Source organism: Panthera pardus, unplaced genomic scaffold (genome assembly GCF_024362965.1).
Source record: "Panthera pardus isolate Hobbes unplaced genomic scaffold, ASM2436296v1 HiC_scaffold_6, whole genome shotgun sequence".
Taxonomy (NCBI): domain Eukaryota; kingdom Metazoa; phylum Chordata; class Mammalia; order Carnivora; family Felidae; genus Panthera; species Panthera pardus.
The window spans coordinates 86,934,105-86,954,800 of NW_026526991.1; the positions used below are offsets into that span (position 1 = coordinate 86,934,105).

Here is a 20,696-nt window from a genome sequence, read left to right on the forward strand (position 1 = left end):
GAGACTAATGGCTTCTTGGGTCCATCATTTGTGTATTCAGACCAGACTCTAAGTAGGCTCCATCTTCTCCATCTCTGATAAGTCTTGCTTCTGTTGGAAGATTAGTGTTATGGGAAGGAGGAGGTACCTTCCTTTGGTCACTATTCCAGGGTCTTGGAAGCTCTACGTTTTGAATGCCTAGAGCAGGAAGCTCTCTAGGCAAGGACTGTATCTTTTTCTTTATTCCTCCAGCACCATGCTCAATGCATATTCAGTTAGAATGTGCTATGAATACTGAGAGATTGTCTCAGGAAATTTCTCCTGGTGAAGCTTAAGCCAATTCTCTTTTAGTTTTATTCATACAGTGATGGGAAACATGGGTGAGGCAGTAGGATAAATGGTGTTGGTAGAGGAACCTAGCAGGAGATTTTGGAAGAGATGGCTGGGGAGGGTGCTTCTATCCTTGTTTAAAGGACTCCTGAGTGTTCTCTTTAGCTGGATATGGAACTGGCCTCCAAATCACCACAGGCTGACTCCAAGTGGCTCCTCACACTCTCCTCCTGCCAGGAAGCTTTCTTACTTCTAAATTCACATTTTGCTGTCACAAAGTCCTGAACAAAGTCCCATTTAAGTCCTCACTCCACCAACTCACCCAGACAGGATCCCACTAGTCTTCCATTGCCCACCTCCAGCTTTCCTCCAGGATTCCAGCTAAGCCACCTCCATCATCTCCAACCCTTTCCTTGCCCTGGCCTGAGCAAGATAGGAACCCCAGAAGCCACACCTCCCTAGGGTCCTGCCTCCCCAGGGCCCCACCTCCTGAGGGCCCCAACTGTCTGCCACTCTCTAAGCTCCACTCCAACTCCTAACTCTGCTTGGCCAACCTCCTTACCTGTCCCTGGGTTTGACTTGCACTTTCTACTCAGGTCTCTCTCCTCTGAGGTAGGAAAAGACCATGGGTAAGTGAGTTCTCCTTTTTGAGGTTGGAAATAAAACTGAGACAGAGCCAGAGAGGAAGAAGGCTGGGCACGATGTGCACCTGGATGTCCAAGCCCTGTAGGATTTGAACAGGAGGTATTTCATGGCACCATAAATAGACTGTGGATTGGGGTTGCAGACCAGAGGCCCTGCAAGTTGGGAAGGGCAGGTAGGTTTGCAAGGGTCACAGTAATTTGGTCCTCCACACCAGAGAAATTATCAGCTCTGTTGAGGAAAATATGAAGCAGGGGAGGTTATTCCTTGGCACTTCTCCTCCAGCATCCTTCCCACCTCTTTTCCCTGCCCTCCTTCCTGGCCTTTCCTTATTGGCCCAATACAGAATTTGCTTTATTCATCTTTGTCTTTCCCACAGTGTTCAGCACATAGTGTGCTTAGACATGTTCTTTGAATTAAGGAAGATTCTTCCACCTGGCTTTGCTTCCTCTTTCATGTTTTGCCACACTTTCTCACTGGAGATTCTGAAAGTGTGTCACATCTTAGGGAGGACATTGGTGTGGAATCTGCAAAATAGCAGGTCCAGTTTGATAACGTGGTGCCCCCACCATCAGAAAGAATTTGAGGGTCTTCTTTCTCCATGCTCAAGGAGCTAGATATCTATTTTTACAGCTGCTGAAGGTATCTCCTTGCTTTTCTTATCAAATTTTAAAAAGTTGTGGTGGGGATTGATTAGAGTCTAGTTCAAGCTGTAGAAAAAGATTACCAAATTCCTCGGAGTGTGGCTGCCTAGTGGTCTTTAGAAACACTGGGTCTGCAAGAGGCAGTTTGCTGTTATCACAAAATATATTTGTAACTCTTTAAATTTAAAGGTCCTTGGAGTATTAAACTGTTCTCCACCCTCTTCCCTTCCCCATCGCCATGTATACTGTGGGCTGTACCCCAATACTAGAAGCCCAGACAACACTTATCCATGCATGACACCTGTTTTATTGATTATATATGGCAAATGTTTATTCCTAAATTGTCTTTATCTTGCCCTCTAGCAGTTCTTGGGTAACTTCTCTACATTTTCAATTGACAAATGTTACATGCTTCCGGAAGATAGATTCATTGTAACCTTAATTTAAGCAAAATTATGTGGAAAGGACAATTTCTTTCACTAAGTATATCTGAATTAATAAATATGAGCTGGGATTGTATTCTTTTGATTTATCGGCATCCCTTTTTTCTTTCAGTATCATAGAAATTGCAAAGCAGAGTAGGGATTAGAAATAATGAGGGGAGAAGGATAATGATTGTCCCTTAAAAAGTGGTGGTTGAAGCTCTTTGTGGTAGATTATGTTGCCTGATTTGGAGTAGGGCAGATGGGTCTTGGTGGAGAAGTCATATGGACCTATATTTGGATAAGAAATCAGGACTTTGAAGCATGATACAGCTTTCAAATGACTTAGATGATCTGGTGTCTTTCCTGCAAGAAAACAAAATGAAACAGTTAACTTTCAAAGGGAACAGGTGGTAGTATAGAGCATCTACCTAGAGTCTACAGAGGAAAAAGAGCACAGTCTGGTAAGAGTGAACAGAGAAAAATACAGCCTGGTACTTACACAGGAAACAGAAGGACACATTTAAAGATATGAAAGATGATAACCAGCGACATAGTTGGACTTTCCTAAGCCACCTTGTGTGCAGTGTAGTACTCTGGGTGTGTGTTGGGAGAAGGTCCATGGAAGATGGAGCCGTAGGCTCTGACCTCGCACAACTGCTAGACTAAAAGTGGAGACAGGGTATTGGTGATACATGGGACCAATGGATGGACTTATAGATTCTCTTTTTACAAGGCAAGGAAGGATTTTGGGAGGAAAGAAGCATAGCTCTTTATCAAAACTTCTTGGAAAAAAATATGAGAAAATCAGTGTTTACTGTAGACAAAAACTATACAATATTGCAGTTGTAGTTTGGAAAATAATGTAGTGAGACACTTGGACTTCCTTCTAGTGCTTTGTCCTGAGGACTTTTATTAGGTATTCTGTTTGACAGGATTCAGGGTTGAGAAAAGGCAGTAGAGAATCATAGGGGAATATAGAGAAGTAATTGATTTTCACTGTTGACATCGATGTATATCACTTTCTAATCCCTTAATGGCACACATTTCCTGACTTTCTGTTTATCATTTGAAAAATCTAATTCTGATTCTTCCTGGTAGCCCAACTAATTTCGGAATAACTCTAGAAGCAGAAGTTCAGATTTTTCTGATTTGTCAAGTTGACCATCTTGTTTTAGTGTGATAGAAATATTAGGAATTTCCAAAACTGGATTATGACTGAAACTAAACCTGTCAATGTGTCAAATCATGAATGAGGAATGTTGCATTTAACTGTGTCTTCTCTAGAGTTATCCAAAAGGGATTAAAAAAGTACCTTGTTCACAACCATCCCAGAATAATACTACATAATACGGAGTCTATACAGCCTCTAGAGAAGCTCTGGCTATCTGCTTGTTTACCTAAATAATGGTGCAATGATACTAGTAAAGTATGTGTATGTAACAGGGACTTCTTGGTATTGTAAGAAGGAAGCAAACATGTTTTGGTCTACATCTACATAAATTTTGGTCTATATTTGGCTGGATGGATATGGTTTACATACAACTGGTGTGAAGCATGTTAGTTTGCATCAGGATGGGTTTTCAGTGACTTGGAATTCAGCCTCTGCCAGACTGGAATGGGATTTGAGAGGTGCAAGCTGGGGTTGTAGAGTAAGTAGGTAGGTGAGTTGGAGGAGGTGGATGTGTTTCCTCTTCGTGTAACGAGCAGAATGTTTGGAGGCTGCCATGCTTTCAAGTTTAAGACTTGGTTGCACCTAGTAATATTTACTTGAAGAATTAGGGTTTCCAGCCTCACTGAGAAAAGATGAAGCCAATTCTAATCTAAGTAGTTTTTATTTTAGAAAGGGAGACAAAGGCTTCTTCCCAGTAACTTGAAAACAGAATATAGTACAAAGTAAGATCACAGGTGGGAGGATGCCTGGTAAGTGATCCATTTGGTGAGGTTGTTCTCAGAAGACTCCTGGGAATAAGTTTGGATATTTATTTTCTTTAGTATGAGCTGAATTTGGTTACATCAGCTTTTTTTTCAACCTTTCAAGGAAGCTATCTGTCATATACTTCTCTTTTCCTAGGCGAGAAGATACAATTTTATTACTACTGCAATGGTTTCTCTCTCTTTTCCTTTTCTGCACAAAGACTGGGAATTATTATCATTCATATTATCATCATTATTATCACATCCTAGTATCTAGATCTGTATTAATATCTTTTGCAATTATTTAACTGGATCTGTCTAGTTGGGCAAACTGGATTTACTTGTTCATATAGTCATGGGGTTTATTTTGTGTTTTTGGTGGGAGGCATGAAAGGACGGCCTAAAAGAGACTCTATTTATTGGATTATGGCCCAAGCAGAAGATGTAGCTTGAAATGATGTTTTCCTAGGAAACAGTTATACATAATGCCAAGATGGGGTAATTCTCCCCTGTTCCATGTGGCCTTCCCAGGCTGACCCAGAGTGTACAGAAGATACTCACTAGTTTTGCCAACACCAGAAAATGAGGTTATTACTATTGTTATCTTCATCAACTACAAAGCTATCTGGAATCTTGACATGCTTTTGCTGTGACTCATTTCTGAGTAGGAATACCCTTCCTGGTTAATAATTTATGTATCTTTTACTTATCTTGGCAAGTGGAGAAGTGTTTATGAAATTCTCTTAACTGTAAATTCCCAGAGAGGAGAATTCTCTATTTGCTACCATTGTCTTACAGTGTGTGTAACTGAGTGTGTGATGATTTTGGGATAATGGTGGTACTGTTGATAATTTAGGAGAAGAAAAATGTTGCTTTTTCTTGAGTTATTTTGCACAAAGAATCAGTGTGGTGCCTGAAGTTTCTAATTTGGAATTTTCCTTTGTTAACATTTATATTTAGTTGAATCTGACGTTGAATAGATTCAATCCAGTCTTTCTCACTTAGAAACTTTTTGTGGTTTCTACTTGAGGGACAATCCAATTTCTCACTTTAGATCCAACCTGAAGTTGATACCAATCTGGGAAGTTATTTATAGAGAGTACAGAAAAAATGGTAGCCAATGCAGATTTTTTTTTCCTGGGAGATTACAAGGACATTTTACGGATACTTCCCTATCCTTCTGAAACAAGTGCAATCTTATTCTACACACCATTCAATCATTTGACTATTGTCCCACTCCTCCCTTCTGAAGGCCAACCTTAGTTTTTACAGTTTGAGTATCATGTCATGTTGCCTAATGACAAAGCATTGGGGGAATTATTTTCTAAATAATGTAAAGCAGTGAAAATAATAAAAATCCATGTTGTCTGTTCAGTTGTCACACATCAAGATGATAACAGTGGATTAATCATAAATATGACAGACATTGTACTTTATCTCAGCTGACTTAGGTTACTGCCTTTGTACTTTCACTGTGTTGTGGTGAAAGACTTGGACCTTAGTTCTTATGTCAGATCTCTGACATCACCAAACTGGGCTGTAGATGCTGAGGTACTTCTTGGCTATCACCCATTAACTCCTTGCACCTCAGACTTCAGTTGGGGTAGGAAAGGGAAGCTGCAAGCATCATCAGGCAGAAGCTCTGCTCATGGGAACGACCTCACCACCACCCTGACTGTATATTCTTGTGCAAAGTTCTAGGTCAGTGAGTTATACCACTGGGCATTAATGAAGGGGTGAAGGGGTGAGGGTAGAGCAGAGGGCAGGGAGAGCATACTGGTGAGATTAGATATCTTTCTGTAGGTGTGCCCAGTGAAGCTCAGGGAAGGAGGGTCATGTTGAAAAAAATTTGGAAAGAATGTGTTCTAAGTAAGGAGGGAAAGTCCATGTGAGGGCTATGTTAATGCCAGCAAAATGTGCATTTGTAGGGAATTATTTGTCCTGTTCAAGCTGGAGACACAGAAAAAGTTATTAGTAGGAGTAAATTGTAAAACAACAGTGAAAAAGATTTAGAAATACAATCTTATAATATTATAAGTTTGGATTTAGTAGAGAGCAGAAAAATGCAAGTTTGGTTGGAAGTGTGTGTGTGTGTGTGTGTGTGTGTGTGTGTGTGTTTAAGACTTGAGAAAAATGTCTTTTTCCAGAAGGGGGGTAGAGAGAACTCACACTTCAGTTATCTGGTGCATGTACTGATCAGGAAGAATGTGATTTAGGGTTTTGTTCTACTTTAAGGACAGCACTCTGATGGCTACTGGGTGAATCTGAGTGAGAGCTGAGAGGATATCATTGTTTAGAGTTACTAATTTTATGGACCAGGAGGGTGGACCAGGGAGTATGGCAGGAGGCTGGCCCTGGATATGAAGTATTTGTAAACCATAAGAATCTACTAGGTAGGGATCTAGTGTAGACAAAGTGCCAAGTGTCTAAGTGATTTCCTGTCAGCTTAATTGAATTGAGGGCTAGGTTAGTGATCCCCAAATATATGAAACCAATGATTTCAGTTAAAATCTTACATTCATTATTCATTTTTATTCAATATCCATGATTAAACCTAGGATCCTTGGAGGCTGCTCTGTCATTCCCCTGTTTCTGGACATATTTGGATTTTCCTCCTTCTGAAACTAAAATAGAAAGAAAAAACTTTATCTTCTTTGTTGATCTTCCTATGCTAATACCATGTACATAATACCCACTATTCCTTATCTCATGCCCATAATAACTTTAAAAAATAGTGAGGAGATCCAAAAATATACAAAGAGTCTGTACCAATGCCTGATGCCTTTGTGCTCATGTTCGACATTGCTCTAGGTGCTGTGAGCTCAGAGCTGGTCACAGACATGGGTTACATTAGGGAACACTAATGCCCATTTTTATATTATACTAGGTCAGGTCTCTGGTTGTCAACAATAACCAAGACAGAATAATCAATCTGATATCGCTGAAGTCATTTTTTTCCAGCACCACCCTGACATTTCAGGTCTGGAATCGAGTTAATCACATTTTAGAGTTACTGGCAAACTGACATTTTTCTAGTACTGGTTCTTCTGGTTTAAGGATGAAGAGGAGATTGCCATTATCTGACAAATATTTACATTTTGCTCCCCTTTGGCAGCCAAATCTGGGAGCAAATGGCCAAGTGAATTAGAAAAAATAAAACGATGTTTTGTTAAACCATCTCCTGGAACCATCTGTCTTCCTACCCTCCTTTATCCCATTTGGGACAGTCCTGTTTTACAGATGTTTCCCAATGGTGTATGCTGGTGTATTCTGGCCATCAATGATAACTGAGGTTTGGGAAGGCCAAGACTGGTGGTGTTAGGTTGTCAGGGAAATTGCAACCATCTTTCTGCCATTGGGCTCCCATTTTAGAAAATGTCCACTCACCACCCCCATCTTCCTTTGCACAATGAGAACCAAGGTTCCATTTTCTTCTCTAGCACTCCCTAAGTGAACTGAAGGTGGTTTATTTCTTATTAAGAATGAGGTTGTAACTAGAAAATATTTGGAATAGAATGATCAAAGAATAGGATGATTGAAGAAATCTCAGGAGAGTGACTTATATTTGGCCTCTAGAGATATATTACCTACATTTCCACTAAAAGCCAAGCAAAAGGGAATGGACTAATGTTGTGGGCAGGAATTACAACTAGCTGTAAAATCATCTCTAGGAAACTACTGAATTAGGTATAGGGATGCTTCAGAATCTTTCTTGGCATCTACAAGGATGGCCTGAAGACATTTTTACCCTAGATTAGGTTTGATTTTAGCAGGACATGGTTTAGATGGAGCTTTCAGGTTTAATGATCCCAGTGCTTCTAACTCTGGCCCATCAACATCTACTTGGGAAGAAAGTGGATACATCAGCATAGGGTGACCTGGGCACAAAGATAAGAACTGGCTCAAATACTCCTTTACTAACCATGTCAGTCTTGACTCTTTGTGGAGGTAGGGTGCTGCAAGAGAAAAATTATGGTCTTTGAAGTAACAAAGAACCAAATTCAAATTCAAGCTTTTCTACATACTGGGTATGTGAGCCTGGGACTGTTGCTCAACCTCTCAGTCTGTAAGGTGGAATAATAATTATTATTTCATTGGGTTGTTATGAGGATTAAATAAAATAGCATATGTGCATTACTTGCAGCTCAACAAAAACTGGGTCTCTTTGGTCCCCCTCAATGTTTCCCTAAATCTTGTACATATACCTGGTACTCCTATTTTCCAGATACCATTTTTCTCTGCTTCCTGAACCTGTACGTGTTTCCCAATGACTCTAGATTTGAAGTCTAGGGCCCTGGTTTATTTGTTTGTTTTCATCCCACAAAATGGCAGTAAGGATATGGAATTTTTAAAACTGTGCTAACATGAGCCATTTTTGGTGCTCCAGGCATTTTTACTGCTGACAATTTTGGTTATAAATAAAAACCAAGAGAGTTCTATCTTCCCACCCACTCCTCTGATCTAAAGTTCCTGATTTGGGGCTGGATCATTCAGGGTGGGATTCAGCTCCAGTCAAGTGTAATGCCAAGCTTCTTTATAAAGGGCATTCAGGGAAAAATAATGAGGATATCTTTTCTCTTTCCAAAAAAAAAATCCTACTTCTTGGAGTCTTAAGATGTAATAGTCAATCAACATACCTATATATTCATTTTCTATGTCTTAAATGTCTCTTTTGGTTGCTTGGTACAAATATGAGCAGATCCTTGTCTGAGTAGTGAGAATTGGAGGTAGGAGTGTGGAATTCAGAAGGAGGAAATGTATGGATCCTGTCCCTTCTGGAAGCTTTTAGGCATTAAAGGAATTTAAATGACAAACCCAGGATACCAGCTAACAGAGGGGAAAATTAGTTTCAGCTAAGTGTCAGGATGGGCACTAAGTTCTGGCAGGCAGATAGGAAGGGTTTGGAGATGGGGACCAGTCAGGATGGCTTAGGACTGTGGGTGGAAAGGTTGTAAAATAGAGTTGGGAAGAGCCAGAAGGTCAAGACTGGACAGAAAGGAGTGAGGAGGGTATCCTTGGCAGGGAAGGTACTTACTCAGGCCAGAGGCTCATCCCAGGAAGGATAAGTCAGGATGTGAGAAGCTGAGTTAGGAAAGGGGTCTGAAGGAAGGGGGAGAATTAGGGTGGGATTCTGACAGCTGGGTCAGAGGGTCTGGACTGAATATGAACTATTGGAATAATTGCAGATTATTTCACAGAGAAAGGGCATTTTTGGACATGGCATTTGAGGATGATGTTTCTCTGTGTTGTTATAAACTTGATTTGTGGTAGGCTCTTTCAGGATTCCCAGTCATGGATTTGCCTTCTCTTCTGTAAGTTTGCTTGTTCATCTGTTTGTTCTGCCTGCTTCTGTTGGAGTCATAAAATATGATTATTTAATTCCCAGATGTTTTGTTCTTTGGGTTGGTTCTCTGGTATCTTCATATTTTGTCTGTAGCCCACTGTCCCTCATCTTCAGTAAAAGTGAAAAAGCACAAGGACCACACTGCACAACAAAGTTGAGGGGAACAGAAATTATCAAAAGCCTTACCCCTCTCCCACCCTACCATTCAGGTGGTCCTCCTCTGGGATTCTGGCTCATGGTCCACTGATGGACTTCAGGAGAGTGTAGGACATTATTTCAGGGTGGCCAACATCAGAGGGCTCTGTGATTCAACAAATGTTAAGAACCACTGTTGTGTCTTTCTTGGGAGGTAGGTGACTGTGGATGGTTCCCCAGAGAGACAAACATGGTACAAACATCCTTAGTGCTCAGTAATGAGCCTCCAGAGACAGATGAAGGAGATGAAGGAGAAAGAGGATTTGGGAAAAGGGAAATGGGTTCAGAGGGAACTGGTGGGAGGGGTGCCCCATCTTCCCTTCTTCTCCAGCCTCTTTCTAGCAGGCATTCCTTCTCTGTATTCTCTATACCTGATAATTACAGATTTTGATCCTCCTTCAGTATAAATCTGTTGAGTGCCTGCCATTTATCAGGTTCTGAACCAGTTCCTCTCACAACATCACCTCATGCAATTCCTTTGTTGAACCTGAAGTGCACAGTGTGGAGTCCACCCTTCCTCAGTCATGGCTGTTTGCACCATTGCTTTCTGTAAGGCCCTGTATCAATGCATGTTATCTCCCCTTTTATCTGGATCTCTATTATCATTTCCCACCTTTAGTGAAGGCACTTGCTTTAGTGTATTTAACAAATACCGTTCTGGTCCATGCTCTACATGTGCATTTAGATACATTCATCCACTCAACACACAATATTGACTATGTGTCAGGTACAGTTGTAGATGCATGGAATATAGCCAGAAGCAAAAAAAAAAATGTGTTTCATGGGGCTTATATTCTTTTAGAGTGAAACATCATGGCCAAATAACTAAAACATATACTACCTTAAATTGTGATAAGTGCTGGGAGGGGGGAAGGACAGAGGAATAAGATATGTTGTGGGTAGTTGGGGGGATTGAATTTTTTATGGAGTAATTGATGAAAGCTGAGCTATACGTATGCTATGTCATCAAATGCAGTAAGGAAGCATCCATGTGGATATCTGGGTCCCAAGTGGTACAGTTATAGGGGACAGCCAATACAAAAGCCCTGATGTAAGGTCTTACCTGGTATGTTAGGAGGCCAGAATGGTTAGAGGCCAGAGGTTAGAAAAAAATAACTGAAAAGAGAGAGAAGCGGAGGCTGAGAGTTACCAACATCAGTGACAAATACTCTTGGACTTTGTAGTCCATTGTAAATGCAGACTTTGGCTTCTAATCTGAATGGAAATGGAAACCTGTGGGAGACTGTGATTAGAGGAATGATGTAACATTTTTAACAGATATATATATATATATATATATATATATATATATATATATATATATCCTTGACAAATATATGACATTTTTTGCCTGTTTTTAAATGTAGATAAATGGCATTGTGCTATACACCTCATATGCTTCAATTACATTACCTAACATTGTTTCTGAGATTTACCCATGTTGCTGCTTGTAAATCTACTTTATTATTCCTGACTGTTGTGTAGTATTTCATTGTGTGCATATGGCACATTTTACTTATATATTCCACTAGTAACAGATACTGGCATAGCTCCAACTTCTTGCTACCACCGTAGTACTGTGATGAACATGCTCGTATGGGCCTCCTTATGGATTCAGGAGAGTTTCCTTGGAGTGTTTACCCCGGTGAAGGATTGTGGGGTAGGAGGGTGTGTGCATCTTAATTCCACCAAGGCTGTGCTTCAGGATAGTGGCCCCAGTTACACTGCCCTAAGGAGTGCATCATGATTTATATTTTCTCATCCAATTTTCATGTTGATCCAGCAAGGGAAGTGAAGTTAATTTTTCTTGTGGATGAGGAAACTGAAGCTTAAGCAAATTATGCTCGTTTGTATAGTGAAGTAGAAGAGCCAGCACTCAAATCCAAAATTTCTGATATAATATTCATTGTTCTTACCAATACAGTGCTGACCACTGCCTCTTCTGGAAATAAGATGAGGCAACCACAGGGAAAGATTTTATTACTATTACTATTATTATTATTATTATTATAATTATATTTGAGCCTCACATATTTTTATATCTGGTCGAACTTAGTAAGCCTAGGGCAGCATACAGTTTAGCACCAGCATGTATGAGAGTGTCTAATTAGAGTCCTTAGCATTTCAAGTAAAATTAAACGGAAAAAAAAAGTTTTCCTTCGTTCATGATGGCTATCAAACAGGCTTGAATTTCAATGTTGATGCCAGTTATTTAGAAAGGCTTATTGTTTTTCAATGTTTGGGGACTTTAGATAAGAATCCAACATTAAATATTAGGTAGATTATATTATATTATATTATGTACATATTGTATGCTAGGCACTGAGCTAAGCACTTTATAGGCATCATTTCTCTTACTCCTCACAAGTACCCTATGAAGTAGTTACTTTTACTCCCATTTGACTGTTGTAGAAACTAAGTCCCTGATAGGTGAACTAATTTGTCCAGAGTTATCAGGTGTGAGGTTGAGTTGCAAGTTGAGTTGCAAGTTTGAGCAGAGCTTTACTCCTGCAGAGCTTTACCCCGAACTACTAAACTGTACCACCTTCTTGTGAAGGAAGCTTTTAAAATCTCTTGTTGAAATTTAGGACAATGTCTTGTCAGCTGGGGTGGTTTAGACCAGTCATGGGAAGTACAGTATTAGTTGGGCAAGAGTGTCTAGAGAGGATCTGAAGTTTGAAAATGTCCCCAGGTGTCTTCATTATGCCTCCCTGTGTCCCCCAAACTGAGAACCTCTGTGTTAGGACATCCCATCTATATTATAAGGCCTGAGTGTGATGCCTTCAAAAAAGTAGGTAATCTCTAACTGGACGTGGGTGGTTGGTTGCCTGTAACCCCCAGCTGTCTTTTATTTTTAAAACAGTGTCCTCAAAGCCAAGCATTCATTATCACCAATGTGTGGCTCATCACCGGTGGTTTTCTCTCCACACCTTTTGTTTTGATTGTCATCTGCAAGGAATAAAGTACCATTTATATGTTTACCTGAGCCAGGTTTATAAAGGTTGCTTGACTACAAAGTATGTATTTCAAAGTCAAGTAGACAGGAATTCTGCATTATGTGCTCTTTTGGGTTTCTCTTCTCTGTTTGTACATTTGTTCAACAAATACTTATTAAGCACCTAAGTCACAGTCTGATGGAGGAGAAAGGCAGTTGACTGGAATTTTGCTACATTAAGATAAATGGCACGTGGGATAATCCCGGTGCTATGAGAGCACATAAAAAGGGCGGCATAAGTGTCAGGGGAGGCTTTCTGAAACAGCAACTTTTGAGTCGAGAACTGAAAGACAAGTGGGGGTTAGCTATGTGAAGGGGCCTAGAAACCATTAGAGGCAGGAAGGTAGGGTGAGTATAGAATTTCACAGCTGGAGCAGGAACTGGGCAGGGGATGAGGCTGGAAGAATCAGCACAGATCAGACGACGAAAGAAGGATTATGAAGGAAGGACAGTGGGAACCACTGAAGGGTTTAAAGCCTGGGGGTGGGTGGGGGACACACCAGTCACATTTATAGTGTAGAAAAGTTCCATGAGTGAAGAATTTACTCCTTATCTATCTTATCTATCTCATATGCTTGTTGGTAAATCACAACATTGGAACTGGTGGGTGGAAAATAAAGAGTCTAGATGGATTTGTAGACAGAAGGTCTGACTCATAACCCAAGGTTCCTTTTAAGCATCTAAAAGGAACACTTTTCAAATATGACTTGTTCCTTCCTTCTTTAAAAACATCTGTCAACCTTTTCTAAAATTCTCTCAAAACCAAAGCCTGAGTTGAGAGGAGAGTGGAGCTGCAAACTTTGTTTTCTATGTTCTCCACTATGCACTTCTGGGGTATTGCTGTGAATTGTTCACCCAAAACCTTGCTCCCCTTGAAGAGGGGCTTATTTGAATAGCAGCCAGGGAAGAGGAGGAAGGAGGAACCACATGCAGGGCTTGTTGACATATTCAGAAAATAGTTTGAGCCAGTTAAAAATAACTCCTGTAGGGGCACCTGGGTGGCTCAGTTGGTTGAGAGTCTGTCTCTTAATCTTGGCTCAGATCTTAATCTCAACACTTTGCAAGCCCCATGTTGGGCCCCACACAGACACTGGACATGGAGACAACTTGAAAAACAAAAACAAAAACAAACAAGCAAACAAAAATTCCTTGTGCAAAATTAATAGGGATTTACAAGTGAGTGTTTTAATACAAGCTCACAGAGCAGGGGAGGGTCTCCCAGCAGCTGGCAGCTGACATCGCAGATGGCTGGTGCAGGGTGTTTACATAGCACAAGGTGAGCAGAAGTGAGCTCACCTTCTCTCCTGGAATCCAGAGAGGGAGAAGACAGAAGGAATTGTGTTGGTTGAGCTACTGAGCTAGGAGACTTATTTCTTTTCTCGCTGCCCACTGCACTCTCATAACTGTGGGCATGAAAGTTGTAGTTAATTTTTGTCTAGTTGCTTTGGGTGAGGTTTCTTGAATGTCAGGATTCATAAAATGGCTTTTCTAGTTTTGCAGGGCCTGATCTCACAACCATGAAATCATGACCTGAGACAAATTCAAGAGTCAGACACTTAACTGACTGAGCCATCCAGGCCACCCAATAAATAAACATTTTAAAAAATGATTCTGTAATTGTAACAAAGCCCTCTAGTCTGTGAATTAATGTGTCTTAACTCATGCTTAAGCACTACACCAATGTCTCATGTGTAAATTATTGCACAACAAATTCATACCTTGCTTTGTGTCTTACAGCTTAATTAGTACATGGAACTACATGCTAGTGGAAACCAATTGGATTGTATCATGTAGTTCATTAAAAAAAGCATGTTGGGAGATATTTTGCACTTTTTGGGGGGGAAAGCAAAGTTGATTTTTCTATGATGTCCTTTGCTATCAGTTTCTGTGACATTTGGGCTGCAAAAAGTGAAATGAAACTTCTGAACTTTGGTTTATTGTTTGAGCATTATTGTTCATTAAATACTTATTGTTTACTAGGCATTATGGAGGGATAACACATACCTAATGAAGTATGAAGCAGCAGATTTGAAGCCTGAGCAACAGAAGTCAGCATCCCCAACCCAACTAGGCTTAACTAGCCTCACGGAATCTAATCTGAGACTCTTGGATTTCTGGGCTTGCTACAGTGCTGACCCTAGAATCCTCTTCAACTCCAGCCACAATGCTATGTCAGGCATTTCACAGATTTGGTCAAAAGCTGATACGCAGACGTATCCTGCAGCAAGACATGGCTGAAGCTGCCCCTACCAGAAGCCTGAACACTCTGGATTTAGTGGCCCTGGGTTTGGGTCACACAGTGGGTGTAGGTGTGTATGTCCTGGCTTGTGAGGTGGCCAGCAATCAAGCAGGACCATCCACTATGATCTGCTTTTTGATGGCCGGTCTATCTTCTGTGTTGGCCGGGCTGTGTTTTGCAGAGTTTGGTGCCCGGGTTCCCTATTCTGGCTCTGCATATCTCTACAGTTATGTCACTGTAGGTGAACTCTGGGCTTTCATCACTGGCTGGAACCTCATTCTGTTTTTTGTTGCTGGTACAGCCATCGTGTCCTGTGCCTGGACCTTAGTTTTTGACAACCTCCCTGGGAATGAGATCTCTCAGACCCTGCGTGAGAGCATCTCACCCCATGTTCCCCATGTTTTTGTAGAATATCTGGACTTTTTTGTTGTGGGCCTTGTGTTGTTATTCATTGGATTGCTGACTTTGAGGAATAGTGAGATTTTCCTTGTTACCAAAGTGTTCACACTGCTGAAAATTTTGGTTCTTGTTTTTTTCATCACCTCTGGCTTCATTAAGGGGGACCTGCACAACTGGAAGCTCACAGAAGCAGACTATGTAAAGGCTGGGTTCAATGACACCTCAAGCTTGGGGACTCTGGGGTCTGGAAGATTTGTGCCTTTCGGCTTTGAGGGGATTCTCCGTGGAGCAGCTACCTGTTTCTATGCATTTATTGGTTTTGACAATATTGTTACCAGAGTTGAAGAAGTCCAGAATCACCAGCGTTCCATTCCCATGGGGATTGTGATTTCACTACTCATCAGCTCTTTGATGTATTTTGGAGTCTCTGCGGCACTTACGCTTATGGTGCCTTACTACAAGATTCAACCTGGGAGCACCTTGCCTGAGGCATTTCTTCTTATTGGCTGGGCCCCTGCCTACTATGTTATAGCTTTTGGATTCCTCTGTAGTCTTTCTGCCAGCCTCTTGGGCTTTATGTTCCCCATACGTCAGGTAATACATGTGATGGTGAAGGATGGCCTCCTGTTCCCTGTCCTTGCCAGGATCCATACTGGCACATACACCCGCATTGTGGCCACTGTGATCTTTGGCATTATTGCAGCAATCATGACATTCTTTTTTGGACTCACTGATCTTGTGGACCTCAGGTCAATTGTGACCCTGCTGACTTACTCCCTGGTGGCAGTTAGTGTTCTCATCCTCCGATATCAGCCTGAGATGCAGAATGAGGGAAATAAAGCAGAGGTGCAGGAGGACAATAGACCTTCAGCAGAACAGCTGACTCTACAGGGACTATTTTTTCCATGCAGCTCCACACCTACTCCACTCTCTGGCCGGATTGTCCGTGTTTGCTCCTCACTGCTTGCTCTGCTGCTCACTCTTCTTTGCCTGGTGCTGGCCCGGTGGCCAGTTCTGCTTTCTGGAGACCCACTGTGGATTTCAGTGGTTGTGGTGCTCCTGGTGCTCATCACTGGGCTCACTGGGGTCATCTGGAGACAGCCTCAGAGCTCCAGTCCCCTTTACTTTAAGGTCCCTGCTCTGCCTCTCCTCCCACTACTGAGCATCTTCATGAATATTTACCTTATGATGCAGATGACAGCTGCCACCTGGGCCCGATTTGCTGTCTGGATGCTGATTGGGTTTGCTATCTACTTCAGCTATGGAATCCAACACAGCCGGGTCGCTTAACTTTACTTAAGTTAGGGCCAAAACTGTAGACCTTGAACTCAGCAGTGTGTGTACACAGTTGGCTTGACATCATCACACCTGAATGCAGTCTGGTCCCCCTGCACAACAATAGAGAGTAGTCTTGAATACATGGAAAGCTAGGCCTCCCATAGCATATTGGTGGGGGAAAGTTAATAGAGCTTTGCATTTGTTGTGGAGTGAAGGATTTTTTTTTGTTTTTGTTTTTTTGCTTTTTTAACTTGTCTACTTTTTTTTATCTATTTTTCAGTTGTGTCTATAGCTGCTTGCTGCACTTAAAACAATTTTAATTGGGACGCTTGGGTGGCTCAGTCAGTTAAGCTTCTGACTTTTGATTTTGGCTCAGATCATGATCTCACAATTTGTGGGATTGAGCCCTATGTCAGTCTCTGTGATGACAGTGAGGGGCCTGCTTAGGATTCTCTATCTCTCCCTCTCTTTGCCCCTCACTCCCTTCTCTCTGGAAAGTAAACACACATTAAAAAGCAATTATTACTAAAAGAAACTGGAGAAAGTGTTTTTGTTATCTTAAGGTAAATATGTAGCAAGGAAAACACTGGATCATATGGCAGTCCTATTTTGAATTAGTTGCAGAACAAGCATATTGTTTTCCACAGTGGCTACACCTATTTACATTCCACCAACAGTGTATGAAGTTTCCTTTTTCTCCACATCCTTGCCAACACTTGTTATTTCTTATCTTTTTGATTTTGCCTATTCTTACAGGTATAAAGTGATATCTCATTATGGTTTTAACATCCATTTTCCTGATGTTTAGCAATGGTGAGCATCTTTTCATGTGTCTACTGACCATCTGTATGTCTACCAATAGACGTTGGGAAAATATGTATTTAGGTCCTCTGCCCATTTTTAAATTGGATTATTTGTTTTCATTGTGCACAGTTGTGTAAGTTCATTATGTATTTTAGATATTAATCCCTTTTGAGATATATTTTTGTAAATATTTTCTATCATTCATTAGGTTGCTGTTTTGTTTTGATGATGGTTTCCTTTGCTGTGCAAAAGCTTTAGTTACATGAATTTGAAAAGATATTTGTACATTTATGTTTATTGTAGTACAATTACAATAGGATAGGGTAGCAACCCAAATATCCATTGATAGACTAATGGATAAAGAAAATGTCACACACACACACACACACACACACACACACACAGGAATATTACTAAGTAACAAAAAAAATAATGAAAATATCCCATTTGTAGCAAAAAGAATAGACATAGAAGGTATAATGCTAAGTAAAATAAGTTAGTCCCAGAAAGACAAATACCATATGTTTTCAACATATGTGGGATTTAAGACATAAAACAACCAAACAAAGCAAAAAAAAAAAAAGAAAAGGCAAAACACCACACCCAAACTCTTAAATACCAATAACAAACACCAGAGCAGAGGTGGGTGGCATGGGTGAAATAGATAAAAGGAATTAAGTGTGTCCTTATCTTGATGCACACTGAGAAAGGTATAGAATTTTTGAATCATTATATTCTACACCTGAGAGTTCTATAACAACACTATATGTTAATTAATATTTCAAATAAAAAATAAAAGAAACTGGAAAAAGACAAAAGAAAAGAGATGAAATGTGACCCCTGCCCTTAAGCTGATTATATTATGAGAGGCACAGCGTAGCTGTAACACAAAATAGAGTATGGTATCATAAGTAATATAAAAATAAACTGTCCTGGGAATTAAGAGGGGAGGATGATCATATGGGGTTGGCACAGGGGTAAGAGTTGATTGGTGAAATCAGAGAACAATTGGTAGAGGAATAGCATTTGAGTTGGCTCTCTCCAAGAACAGATAGGATTTTGCATATATGGGTAGAAGGGAGAGATTGTAGGCAGAGAGATGGACACAAGGAAAAGCACAAGAAAAGAAAACAGTGTTCAGAGCAAACTGAGCAGGCTGTGTAGCTTGACCCTTTGCTGTTAGAGGGGCAACAGAACATGCATAAGTGGATTGGAGCCAGAGCATTCCTCTGAGCAGAAAGGACTTTGGATTTGAACTCACCACCCTGCTGAAAATCCCTGGGGTTTGTTCTTCTACTTAGTGATAGCTGAATTATTGGACTTTAAAATTTATCTACTGTTGTCTTCTTGGGTCCACCTGCTCAGAAAGTGCATGGCTGAGAGCCAAGTGTCCTTGGTCTTGTTTCTACCACTAACTAGTAATGTGACCTTGATCAAACTTCTCAGTTCCCTCAGTGCTCTGCTTATTTATCTGAACATGAGAGTCAGAACTGATCATTTCTAAAGTTCCACTCATTTAAAAAATTCTAGGATTTCCTCTGGGGCTGTGTCCTGTTGTTCTCCCAAATAGGTCTCTATTGCATGCACTCTGAACCTTCACTTTGGCCACTTTTAAGTACAGCTCATTGTTGGAGCTGTAGAGGTCCAATAAATAATATCCCCTTTTCTATTCCTATGTTTGGAACTAATGGATTATCAAGACATAGAGACAGATGATTAAACCATCAGCTTTAGATCTTAGCCTAATTGGCTTACAAATCCTGAATCACTAGACAGACTTACTCCTCATCATGAGTAGTGTTGAACACTGCCTGCCTCCCATCACAGGAGGGATTTTATTAGATTTTCGAATCTGATTTTATTAGATTTTCTCATGTATGAGCAGGTTGGAATGCACGTGTCCTTTAGACAGGTTGGGGCTGAATAAAAAGGAAAGCCAACAAAAGATTGGAAAGGGCTGAGATGGGCATGTTCACTGCTGTCTCTTCAACTCACCAAAGTCATAGTGAGAGAAGGGGGTTGGAGAAAGACCAGGAATACTTAGTGGTGTTCAAATTTCAGCAGGTGCCACCTCACCTGGAGGGCTTGTGACAAGAGATTGCTGGGCTCTGCCCCTGGTGTTTGTATTTCAACAGGTCTGGGTGGGGCCCAGAACTTGTACTTCTAACAAGTTTCCAGGTGATGCTGATACTGCTGGTCCAAAGACATCACTTTGAAAACCAAAGTTCCAGCTGAAGCATCTTCACATGTAAAGTTGAAACAAGGGAAACAGAGGTGCACTTTGAAACCTTACCTTTATTTAATGAAACATTTACATTAAAATATCGTTGTTAATCCTTTCATAGTGGGGGAATCTTGGTAAATCATTTCACAGTGTATATGTATATCAAATCATCACAATTTACACTTTAAATATCTTATAATTTTATATGTCAATTATACCTTAATAAAGTGGAAATAAAAAATACAAAACCACAGAAAAAATACCTCTGTATCTTAATTTTCTTTATTTTATTCCCTTATCATAGATTATACATTAGGAGTATATTTTGTTCACTCCCCCAGAGAATCCAGCTGGGCACCAAGTATATAATGAGGATTTAATAAATTCATGTTAAATTGAATTGAGCCTTACACATTTCCAGGGTATAGAAATTTCTTCTTCCTTTCAGGCTAGCAATGTGCTACTCCTTTAAAACTATCTTCTGGGAGACTTCTTTGAGAAACAGCCTTTCTCTCCATCCAGAACTATATCTAGAAATGTATCTGGATCAGTACTTAACATCTAGACCTGTGCTCAGGCACTTCTAGTTTTGCCTGTATGTGGCTCTCCCTGAGTTCTGGTGACTTTTCTGTCTGTTCCATCAGAGTAGAGTCTTGTTCAGGACAAAGAGTAGGTTCTCTCCTTCCTGTTGACCCAAAAGTAAGTGCAGTGTTATTCATTCAAAGAGCAACAGGGTAAAGACAGCCCTGGGGTAGGAGAATGCCTAAAATGTCCTCCCCTAGTCCTGCTCCATTTATTCCCATGGGATTTGGTGGGGAAACCTAGATTGATAGAAGGCCCAACCTAAGCTACCTGTCTCCAAGCAAAATTGATAGAAGGCCCAACCTAAGCTACCTGTCTCCAAGCAATACCTGAAGATGTCCAGTGTGCACAAAACAAGTATCTTTTTTGAAACAGAGTTTTTGCTTGGCATACAAAGGCCCCTGTTTTTCTGCCATATTTACCTATATGGCCTGCCTTAGGAGGGAGGTAGAGAAAGCTAATTTCTTACTCATGGAATTTATCATCTTCCCAAAAGGGAGTAATTCAGTCCAGGGAAGCCTGCTAGAGGCAGGATTACCCATATACCTACCAACTCCTTTGGATGCTCTTTGAGGGACTGATGAAAAAAACCTTGTGAGAGAATCTAAGATTAATTGGAGAGAGAGAATTTATAGCCCAAATGGTGAGAAAACTGCACTGAAATTGGAGGAATTAGTAACTGAAAAGTGATTGAAGCATCAT

General features: G+C 40.7%; 1 protein-coding gene across 1 annotated transcript; it reads left to right on the plus strand.

The window, feature by feature from the left end:
• The first annotated feature begins 835 nt into the window (after window positions 1-835).
• On the plus strand, window positions 836-19,674 carry LOC109268707 (cationic amino acid transporter 3-like). The gene is made up of 2 exons (XM_053895311.1): window positions 836-938; window positions 14,449-19,674. The coding sequence occupies exon 2, from the start codon at window positions 14,633-14,635 to the stop codon at window positions 16,394-16,396; it is 1,764 nt and encodes a 587-aa protein (XP_053751286.1). The 5' UTR covers window positions 836-938; window positions 14,449-14,632; the 3' UTR covers window positions 16,397-19,674.
• Window positions 19,675-20,696: the final 1,022 nt, after the last annotated feature.